The sequence below is a fragment of the Protomyctophum parallelum genome (genome assembly GCF_964188405.1).
Source record: "Protomyctophum parallelum genome assembly, chromosome: 7".
NCBI classification, from domain to species: domain Eukaryota; kingdom Metazoa; phylum Chordata; class Actinopteri; order Myctophiformes; family Myctophidae; genus Protomyctophum; species Protomyctophum parallelum.
Window position 1 is genome coordinate 48,308,990 of NC_139705.1, and position 12,500 is coordinate 48,321,489.

Genomic DNA, 12,500 nt, shown 5'->3' on the forward strand with positions numbered 1-12,500 from the left:
GCAGATACATTTGTAGGACTTCACGGTGTTCTGGCAGATGGCGTCGATGCTGCAGTTGTCCAGAGCCTCGGCGCACTCATCCACGTCTAGGAGGAGGAAGGAGAGGAGACATGTTACAGTGACTTGAGGAGGAAGGAGAGGAGACATGTTACAGTGACTTGAGGAGGAAGGAGAGGAGACATGTTACAGTGACTTGAGGAGGGAGGAGAGGAGACATGTTACAGTGACTTGAGGAGGAAGGAGAGGAGACATGTTACAGTGACTTGAGGAGGAAGGAGAGGAGACATGTTACAGTGACTTGAGGAGGAAGGAGAGGAGACATGTTACAGTGACTTGAGGAGGGAGGAGAGGAGACATGTTACAGTGACTTGAGGAGGAAGGAGAGGAGACATGTTACAGTGACTTGAGGAGGAAGGAGAGGAGACATGTTACAGTGACTTGAGGAGGAAGGAGAGGAGACATGTTACAGTGACTTGAGGAGGGAGGAGAGGAGACATGTTACAGTGACTTGAGGAGGGAGGAGAGGAGACATGTTACAGTGACTTGAGGAGGAAGGAGAGGAGACATGTTACAGTGACTTGAGGAGGGAGGAGAGGAGACATGTTACAGTGACTTGAGGAGGGAGGAGAGGAGACATGTTACAGTGACTTGAGGAGGAAGGAGAGGAGACATGTTACAGTGACTTGAGGAGGGAGGAGAGGAGACATGTTACAGTGACTTGAGGAGGAAGGAGAGGAGACATGTTACAGTGACTTGAGGAGGGAGGAGAGGAGACATGTTACAGTGACTTGAGGAGGGAGGAGAGGAGACATGTTACAGTGACTTGAGGAGGAAGGAGAGGAGACATGTTACAGTGACTTGAGGAGGGAGGAGAGGAGACATGTTACAGTGACTTGAGGAGGGAGGAGAGGAGACATGTTACAGTGACTTGAGGAGGGAGGAGAGGAGACATGTTACAGTGACTTGAGGAGGAAGGAGAGGAGACATGTTACAGTGACTTGAGGAGGGAGGAGAGGAGACATGTTACAGTGACTTGAGGAGGAAGGAGAGGAGACATGTTACAGTGACTTGAGGAGGGAGGAGAGGAGACATGTTACAGTGACTTGAGGGAGGAGAGGAGACATGTTACAGTGACTTGATGATGATGAAGCAGAGAGACAGACAGGACTGAAGCAGAGAGACAGAGAGACAGACAGGACTGAAGCAGAGAGACAGACAGGACTGAAGCAGAGAGACAGAGAGACAGACAGGACTGTCACGATTCAAGTTGTCGATTAATTGTCACACAGATAATTGCGATGAACGATTTAATTGTATCTTTGGCATTGGAAAATGGAACATTTAATAAGAATCTAAATTACATTTCTGTTCGCCTTTTAGGCTATTTTATGAAAAAGTGCACAGGGCAGATATGACACAAAACTTAAATATACCAATAAATGACTGGCTTTTTACCAAAATAAATGTGGAAATAGCTGTCTGACAGACAGACGGACGGACAGACAGACAGACAGACAGACAGACAGACAGACTGACAGACTGACGGCAGCATCCACTAAAATAAAACACTATCAACCTGGACATTAATGTAGAACTGCAGTGCAGACAACTCTGATCAGTCTGCAGTGTACCATACCATCTCCTCCATGAGGACACACCATGCACAATTTAAGAATGACAATGACGTCTTTTCAGAGAGCATATCTGTGGTCATAATGATGTACTGCTTATATTGTATCAACACACTGAACCATACAGTTCGCTTGGAATTCATTCGTGCCGTGATTTTATATTTGTTCCAGAGTTTCTCCAGATACTCCGTGCTGACAGAAAAGTACTTTGTTTGTTGTACTTACTAGAAAAGAAGGAGGAGCAGCCACGTATGTCCATGATAAGTTCTGGGATTGAAAATTGCACTAAATACTGTTATTCATGACGGTGGGAGCTGCAGCCTCTGCTAGCTAACTGCAAGCTAACTAGCTATCCAAATGCTAACCAAAACAAACTGTTGACCAGGGTTGCCACATTTCTTGAATGTGAGAAACAAGCAACCAGGTCTATACAAAATGTTAATGGGCCAGATCAAAGTCAGAAATTCAGAAAAAGTCAGAAGATTAGTCTAAAATAAGCAACTATATAGGGCTGACTGTCAAACTTTGCTGGCCAATGTTGTTTTAGAGCAGTGGAAGGACTACCAATATTTTGAAGCAACTTCACAGATTATAATGATCAGACTTGGCAATTATATTATATATAATTATACTCCAAGAGCATACAAATGGAACCAAATAGACCCTGATTTTCAGAGTTAAATTAACACTGATGATAGTGTACTCCCAGAGAATGCTATCAAATGGGGGTCTGTGGCCTAATGGGGGTCTGTGGCCATGTTATGCTTTAGCTATTGAAAAATAGCAGATCTCCAATGACCATACCATAGGCTACTAGTGTGTAAACTGTGTTGTATATGCTATAGGCCCCTCTTATTTAGCTGCTACAGTATTTATTTACTCTTTGAGTGAGAAGTAAAAAAAAAAAAATTATAAGCCTTGAAAAGTCATTGGTTTAAGAAAGCAGGGCTGTCTGTCTGTACTAATGTCACTTTGTACCTTTTTGCATAATCATATCCGTGCAAAATCGTTGCACAATCCTCACAGAAAACACGCGTGTTTTTATTCCAGTTTAAAAAAAAAACACTATATCGGTTGCATATCGGTTATCGGTGATTGTTACCCTCTATCGTATCGGTTATCGTATCGGTCACAAAATTCCATATCGGTCGGTCTCTATAGTGTCTCTATAGTGCATTAAAACGATATTTCAACAAATGCTGTTTTGCAAAATAAATCTTCCTCTTCATATAATAATAATACCTGATGGTCATGTTTTAAGGTGGGAACAAAATCACGGCACTCCATCTTTAAGACCTGATACCAATTCTACAAATGCCTTCTTGATCAAACTTTTTCATAATTCAAAATTATTCAAAAGAAATTTGAGATATTTTAAAACATGTTATCAAACGGTATCCTACTTGTTGTTTTTCTTAAGTTTGATTAGTACGTTTAATTTACTATACCCGTACTTACTACTACATGGCTTTTATTTATCACCTGCACTAATGTATGTCTATTAATAATGTTAATTAAATCCTTGTCACAACAACGGTTTTCAGAAACGTGTACTTCAACAAGCTTTCGTTCCAAGCCTGTTGGATCTAGGCAGGTGATACCGTTCCTCATCTGATATTCCATTCAGTTTCATTAACTACACATTAAGTCAATCCAGCATTTCCCACACGCACTCGAGCATGACAAATAGATCTCTTGAAAGCTCTTGGGATGCTTTTAAGCTTATTTCGTCATGCCAACAATCTCTCACATCTGCGCAATAGATGAATGTAGTAATGCATTATGATCATTTTACCCCCGAGACGAAATGTAATAGAATTATCTCTTAGTCGGCCTTGCACTATTGAAAACATGTTTACAGAGATTTATAAACAAAACGACAATAAATTGAATCAAATCAACTAAGGCAATAAAAATGTAATCACTTTTTTTTTTCCGGATCTACAAAGCAACGTCTCTCCTCACGAACTTCTCTTCTCACGATCCGCTCATTACATGATTTAATTCTTGAGTTTGCTGGTGGTCATGTTCTTAATAAACCTTGCATGACTAGTCTGAGCATTTCACAATAAGCAAGCATTTGCAGATCTACAAGCCCATGTAGATCTCTTATTTTCAACAAAGTGATTTGGTGTAGATGATGGCAAGGGGGGGGGGGGGGCATGGGTCATCACCATGCTGGCTTGTGGTGGACATTTTTGACAAAATGAGTGGACACTAATGAAGAGCCCTGAATGAATGACCATAACAGGTCTGTAACTCTTGAGTGTTCAGATAGAACGGAGTTAAGGGGGTCCTTCCTTGAACGAAGGGGGTCCTTCCATGCACATAAAACATTTGAGAACCACTAGTTGGACTCCTAATGTTCCATAGAAACAGATTATTTTTCAAAAATAGCAGACCTACAAGCTCGTAGCGCGCCACTCGGTGGCGCGCTATGAGCTTATAGATCTGCTATTTTTCAATAGCTAAAGCATAACATGATGCCAACACCAAAATGGGTGCCCGGTCAGAATGGGTTAATTTTAGCAATATTGCTAAAGATGAAAGAAGCAGGGCCGAGTAATCTTCTAACTCAAGGTTCACGTGGTTGTCAAAATAAACACCCAGGTTCTTTGCTATACTGGTTTAACATTTGGCTCCTCGATGGCCGGTGATCTAGTAGGGTACAACAGCCATGTTCCTCCCGGTGGGGGCTCCTCAATGGCCGGTTATAAAATGGTAAATGGTGCATTTATATAGAACCTTTATCCAAGGCGCTTTACATAGACTGTGCATTACATTCACCCATTCACACACTCACACTCACACTCACACTCACACTCACACTCACACTCACACTCACACTCACACTCACACTCACACACACACACACACACACCGATTGCGGCCGAAGCTATATGCAAGGCACCAACCAGCACATCGGGAGCAATTTGGGGTTCAGTGTCTTGCCCAAGGACACTTCGAGACATGTAGACAGGAGCAGGAGGAGCCCGGGATTCGAACCGCCGACCCATGGATCATTGGACGACCTGCTCTAACTCTTAAGCCACAGTCACCCCTTCATCTAGTAGGGTACAACAGCTGTGTCGTCCCGGTGGGGGCTCCTCACTGGCAGGTGGCCAGTGTAGGGTACCACAGCAGTGACTACACACAGAAACTTGTGGGGAGGAATCAATTGTGTGTAATGACTTTACATTGGGAGGAGGGGGGGAAAAGGGTCATGATTTTACGTGTCACCGTTATGTAATGGTTGAAACCTGGCGATGGATTCTCATTTGGTCAGCTGTTGCACTTTGCCCTGGTCTCTCCGCACCATTACACAAGAGGCAGTCGCCAGAACGTTGTACAAGCCATCCATCAGGCGCCCCGAAAAAACAACACAATCACACACTTCATTACACTACATTTGACCAAAGATATGACACTGATAGACTCACAATGAGCAACAAAGGAATTAAGAAAAGTGTTTTTTCCCCCCATCACAAATCATCATTATTGTATAATTATGAACAATTGTGATTGTGAACAATCAATCAAGGGTTATGATTTTAGTTATGGTCGTGCAGCCCCTAGTGGCGTCCGTGTCATAACCCATTTTGACCTGAGATCAGATTCTAAAAATGTCTTCTACATCCTGACAGTTTTCATTCTGACCTGAGATCAGATTCTAAAAAATGTCTTCTACATCCTGACAGTTTTCTGAAAAAGCTATGTTTCTATGTCAGTCGTTCTTTGATTTTTCAAAAATAGCAAGACCTACAAGCTCGTAGCGCGCTATGAGCTTGTAGATATGCTATTTTTCAATAGCTAAAGCATGACATGATGCTAACACTAAAAAGGGGTTCCCGTCCAAAATGGGATAAACATTGTGAACAGCTGTGTAAAGAACACGCACGCCGTGTGTGTTTTTTCTAGGACCAACTGGAGTCTTATGGAATCCCTCAAGCTGTCATGTGTCATTTCTCTACCGCACTGTGAGTGAAAGTGTTCTCGTTCCTTCATTCCATGCACTGTACGGGGAACGCTAAGACGCGTGATATGGATTGTGTTGCCCGTTTCATAATAATACAGGTGTTATATTTATTCTTTATTTATTTCAAATACGTTCAAATTAGCTGATCTACAAGCTCACAACGTGTAGATTGGCTACTTGTAGATCAAATAGATATAGAGAGAGAGAGAAAGAGAGAAAAAAACGTGTGTGTGTGTGTGTGTGTGTGTGTGTGTGTGTGTGTGTGTGTGTGTGAAATGGTGCATTTTTAAATGGTAAATGTAGCGCCTTTATCCAAGGCGCTTTACAGAGATTGTGCATTACATTCACCCATTCACACACACATTCATACACCGATGGCAGCGGAAACCATGCAAGGCACCAACCTGCACATCGGGAGCAATTAGGGGTTCAGTGTCTTGCTCAAGGACACTTCGACAGTAACTTTGGGGGAGCCCGGGTTCGAACTGGCAACCTTACGGTTACCATCCAGGCACTCTACCCCTGATCCACCTTTGCAAGATGAGACTGCATGGTCGTCGAGGCTAGGCCAAGCCTTGCAGTTTTTGCAAAGGGTCTGCTAAGATACTCAGAAGAACAGTGTTACTCTATACTCTAAATGTCCAAATGATTTCTTCTAGAGTGAGACATGCCAACGGGCACCACACTCCAATGACCTCGTTAAACTTCAATGCTGCCGCCAAAATGTGATATATGCTTTAAGTAGGCCTGTCACAAACAATTATTACATAATCACCTAATTGCAATTATTTGAGATATCTGCAATTACTTTTTGTATAATCGGGAATACTTGAAAAAAGATGTTCATACATTTCAAAAAGAGACAGTGCAGACTATTGGCACCAGTCATTGTTGGTGATTTCTGTGCATATTGTAGTTAACCCATTCTGACCTGAGATCAGATTAAAAAAATAGCAGACCTACAAGCTGGTATCGCGCCACTCGGTGGCGCGATATGAGCTTGTAGATCTGCTATTTTTCAATAGCTAAAGCACGACATGATGCAAACACCAAAATGGGTTCCCGTTCAGAATAGGTTAAGTAGGCCTGTCACAAACAATTATTACATAATCACCTAATTGCAATTATTTGAGATATCTTACATACATTTCAAAAAGAGACGATGCAGACTATTGGCACCAGTCATTGTTAGTGATTTCTGTGCATATTGTAGTTAATAAACACATAGTATTTGCTACAGTATGTGCGATGCCCCGTGACATTTTTGTTCACGAAGCCTAACTTTTTGCATTGCATCGTTAATCGCTATTATTTTTGCAGTACAATTCCATGATTGTGACAAGCAAAATTAAGTAATCTATGAAGTCTTTGTACTGGGGGGAGAGCATCGACGAGACAGCTGAGCAGACCGAATGTGAACTTTTGTCCAGCTGATTGACGTCTTCAAGCCTTAGTTGATTAGCTCCATTGTTAACCTCTTTTTTACGTCTACACCAACAAGTCTCAAGTGGCTGATTCCAAGTCCTCCATAAACATCTGACTGAGAAGCAGCATGGATAAAACAACACAAAACCCACTCATTATAATATATAACCGCCTTGATAGACTAAAGCACTGGTTCCCAAACACTGGGTCGGGACACATCTGTGGGTCACAGACACATTTCTATGTGTCTGTTAACCGGATATATGCAGCCACCAGATGGCTCCACACAGAGCCAGTGCCCTTAAAATGCAACAGAAGACTCTCTTTAGTCAGCTTCTTTGAGCCGCGTTGAACCGGAAGTGGTTGTTGTGATGAGTGATAGCCTCACCCCAGAGTGTCATCTGTCAACATCAACATTACTTTTCTACACGCAAGATCTGGTTAAAGTTTTATTAAGCTTTAAGATTTAGATTTACCTCGATCTGAGCAAAGATGCTTTAGATTGCGTGCGTGCGCGCAGAGATTTGGGGTAATCGATGACTGCACAACATGTGGAGCTACCGGAGGCTAAAAACATCCAACTGACGGTAAATAAAATACTGTTAATTCTGGATTAAGAGACATTAAAGAAACCGAGATTTCCTGGGTTGGCAAAAGAGGGTTTATTGCTTAAACCCGGGATTTCGTGGGTGTAGCTTACAGTACATCATGTTAAATTAATTTAAAACTTAAGAAATCAATACAGAAATCTAAGAAATTCCATAAATTAGAAAACAAATGTTTAAAGAAGTACCCAGGACCCAAACTAGTGGAAATAGACGAGCTGACAAAGCGGCAACGGGGAGACATCAAATGTCTCTTTTGGGTCACAGGCTAAAACGTTTTGGAACCAATGGACTATAGACCGATTCCGTAGCGGGTCTCATGGTCGCAGCCTACGTATTTCCTGTTTCCTGAGACGACACATCTGCGGTTTCCCAGCACCAAGCTTCTACTACAGTGAATGGAAAAGTGACTGATGTTAGTCTGCCTCAAACGTTACTCTTTTACCTGCTTTTTACTAACACTAACATTACAAAGATGCCCAGAACATCAGGATGAACCTGTGTAGTTTATGGCTGCTCCAACAGTAGTGGCAACATAAAAATGAAAATAAACGCAATGTCAAAATATCTACCGCGGTGGCTGAGACCAGAGCCATTGAGTAATGGTTGAGACAAAGCAGTGAAAGATACATAACGTCAGTCTTACCCCAATACCCAATCTTTCTGTTTTAGGAACACAAAGGCTGCTGTATTTTATACCTCATACTAAGCATTAAAGTATGAGGTATAAAGTGTACAGCATTTATTTATAATTTATTGCTTTGCTACCGAAAAGAAGTGTGAAGCAGAGGAACTTACTCTCAGGGAATCTGAAAAGTAAACACCTCAGCAAATGCCCCCCCCTTGGCCCTTTCACACTGTTTCTGACAATGAAATGCACTGACAACAATCTGCTGAATTGCCGATGGCAGGAACATGTGTGGAGTTCTCAAAACGGCCATCTGTAGGACTAAGACAACCGATTAATCAATTTCATTTCTTTTTTTATCGTCTTACAGAACGGCCCGTCTGTTCTTGTGCAATGAATCCGAACCAAACTGAATGCCTGGCGTGTACAAAATGACAAACAAAGCAACCGCAGCAACCAAAAAAAAAAACAACGAGTAAATCAAATCTATCATTCATACTATTTTGAGATACCGTTGTTTGACAGAAGTAAATAAGTCAGTCCTAGCAGCTGTATAATCAGTGAGTCTAACAGAAATGATGCATTAACCCATTTTGGGCGGGAACCCCTGTTGGTGTTTTAAGCATTATGTTCTACTTTTAGCTATTGAAAAATAGCAGATCTACAAGCTCATCGAGTGGCGCGCTACGAGCTTGTAGATCTGCTAAAAAAAAAAAAATCGTGAAAATGTAGCGCAAATCTTTGAATATATATATTTCAGAGCGAACATTTTTAAATCAAATATTGGCTTCTTGGGGGTCCCTGGAACTACATATTTTCAGAGGGGGGGTCTTCGGCCAAATACAGATAATTCTGGGGGTCCTTGACATGAAAAAGGTTGAGCGCCGCTGACATAGAAACATGGGTTTTTCAGAAAATTTTTAGGATTTAGAAGCCTTTTTCTTTTTAAATAGACTTCAGTCCAAAATGCATTAATGATTGAGCTGCAGGGATGGCTGCGTGACTAACAGCCAGAGAGAGAGAGCCAGATGTCACATCTATCTACCAGGCTGCACATCATAATACATCTACAGTATCTACATAATACATCTATCTACCAGGCTGCACATCATAATACATCTACAGTATCTACATAATACATCTATCTACCAGGCTGCACATCATAATACATCTACAGTATCTACATAATACATCTATCTACCAGGCTGCACATCATAATACATCTACAGTATCTACATAATACATCTATCTACCAGGCTGCACATCATAATACATCTACAGTATCTACATAATACATCTATCTACCAGGCTGCACATCATAATACATCTACAGTATCTACATAATACATCCATCTACCAGGCTGCACATCATAATACATCTACAGTATCTACATAATACATCTATCTACCAGGCTGAACAATATACATACATCTACAGTATCTACATAATACATCTATCTACCAGGCTGCACATCATAATACATCTACAGTATCTACATAATACATCTATCTACCAGGCTGCACATCATAATACATCTACAGTATCTACATAATACATCTATCTACCAGGCTGCACATCATAATACATCTACAGTATCTACATAATACATCTATCTACCAGGCTGCACATCATAATACATCTACAGTATCTACATAATACATCTATCTACCAGGCTGAACAATATACATACATCTACAGTATCTACATAATACATCTATCTACCAGGCTGCACATCATAATACATCTACAGTATCTACATAATACATCTATCTACCAGGCTGAACAATATACATACATCTACAGTATCTACATAATACATCTATCTACCAGGCTGAACAATATACATACATCTACAGTATCTTCATAATACATCCATCTACCAGGCTGAACAATATACATACATCCTTATACTGTCAGACACAGAAACCTCTCATCTCCAGATGTCACATCTATCTACCAGGCTGCACATCATAATACATCTACAGTATCTACATAATACATCTATCTACCAGGCTGAACAATATACATACATCCTTATACTGTCAGACACAGAAACCTCTCATCTCCAGATGTCACATCTATCTACCAGGCTGCACATCATAATACATCTACAGTATCTACATAATACATCTATCTACCAGGCTGCACATCAACATACATCCTTATACTGTCAGACACAGAAACCTCTCATCTCCAGATGTCACATCTATCTACCAGGCTGAACAATACATACATCCTTATACTGTCAGACACAGAAACCTCTCATCTCCAGATGTCACATCTATCTACCAGGCTGAACAATACATACATCCTTATACTGTCAGACACAGAAACTTCTCATCTCCAGATGTCACATCTATCTACCAGGCTGCACATCATAATACATCTACAGTATCTACATAATACATCCATCTACCAGGCTGAACAATACATACATCACACAAACCTTCTATCTCCAGATTTTAATGTTTATGCTTTTGTGAAATGTAATGTCCTACTTGGTGGTAAAAGAGAGTCATACAAAAGTAGCAAAAATAGCAGATTTAAGCCCCACACACACCGCCTGCGAACGCTGCGCTTCTGTTATTTTTCAATGAACCTATCGCACACACGGTGGCGTCCGACGCGCGTTGACGCGTCGCCTGACGCTCCGATACGCCACCGTTCTATTTTCCAGGCGTTGCCGCGCGGCAACGCCTGTGCACCCGGTGTGTGTGTTGGGCTTTAGAGGCTCACAGCGCGTTGTGACCTCGTAAATCAAAATTGTGTGAAAGTGGCCCAGGCCGTAGCGTAACGGTCTGGGCACCGGACTGGTAATCCAGTCGCAGTGTGCCGCGGGTTCGACTCCCGGACCCGACACGGCCCTTACTGCATGTCATCCCCCCATCTCTCTCCCGTTTCCTGTCAGCCTACTGTCTGTCCCTTCAAAAATCAATAAAAGGCGTAAGCCGCAAAAAAATATCTTAAAAAAAAAAAAAAAAAATTGTGTGAAAGTGATTCCATTTTTCTGTGGGTTTTATAAATATTGAAACGATGAAAAGTATAAAATGACTGAGAGCTTGTGACTAAATTATAACTACATTGATGGATCCATTGGAACACAGGTTCTGTTTTTATATATTTCCTGAAAAGTAACAGTTTTGGACATAAAAGGTTTCCACATGACAACAATGGTAATACAGATGTACAGTTCAAAGTGGAGTGCTGAATAAGTACAGTGAGAAAAACTGATGAAAGCGAATCGGATAAATGTTTTATAACCGTGCGTTATGAAGATCTAGTTTTAACAGCTTCAAACTCTTTGCAGATGCTTGTCTCATTTTTAAGATCTTAAATGGACTTGCACCTCCAGAGCAACAAGGGCAACTACCAGAGGGGACCGTGAAGTGCCAATCAGACGTAGTGTGTTTGGTAAAACGGTCTTCTCTGTTAGAGCCTCCCATCACTGGAACAGTCTCTGTTAGAGCCTCCCATCACTGGAACAGTCTCTGTCAGAGCCTCCCATCACTGGAACAGTCTCCCCACAGAAGGTAAGAGAGACTTCCAACTATCTGACCTTCAAATTCAACTTGAAAAGGTGGCTAAAAACAACTCAAATCTGTAATCATGAGTAACTATTAGTAACTAATTAGTATTCTGTGTCATTTCTCATTTCACTTTGCAGTTGTTCTGTCCCCTGTACCATGTTGATCTGTATTGTGTATGGTCGTGGTGTTGGGTGCCTGCACATATGCACACATGGCATCAACGCATGGTGTTGTGTGCAGGCGCCCCACACTCTGTCTTTCTTTTATCTGTATTGTACTGTGTTTTTGTATGGACGTGGTGGTGGGTGCCTGCACATATGCACACATGGCATCAACGCATGGTGTTGTGTGCAGGCGCCCCACACTCTGTCTTTCTTTTATCTGTATTGTACTGTGTTTTTGTATGGACGTGGTGGTGGGTGCCTGCACATATGCACACATGGCATCAACGCATGGTGTTGTGTGCAGGCGCCCTACACTCTGTCTTTCTTTTATCTGTATTGTACTGTGTTTTTGTATGGACGTGGTGGTGGGTGCCTGCACATATGCACACATGGCATCAACGCATGGTGTTGTGTGCAGGGCAGGCGCCCTACACTTTGTCTTTCTTTTATCTGTATTGTACTGTGTTTTTGTATGGACGTAGTGTTGGGTGCCTGCACATATGCACACATGGCATCAACGCATGGTGTTGTGTGCAGGCGCCC

General features: G+C 41.7%; 1 protein-coding gene across 3 annotated transcripts in view; it reads right to left on the minus strand.

Annotated features, from left to right (window-relative positions):
- Nucleotides 1-12,500, minus strand: part of scube3 (signal peptide, CUB domain, EGF-like 3) — a 252,461-nt gene that overhangs the window by 194,058 nt on the left and 45,903 nt on the right. For all 3 annotated transcript variants that reach the window (XM_083769221.1, XM_083769219.1, XM_083769220.1), the window contains exon 2: nucleotides 1-86. This exon is cut by the window's left edge and continues 37 nt beyond it. In XM_083769221.1, coding sequence (XP_083625347.1) covers nucleotides 1-86 — 86 coding nt within the window. The remainder of the gene's footprint in view (nucleotides 87-12,500) is intronic.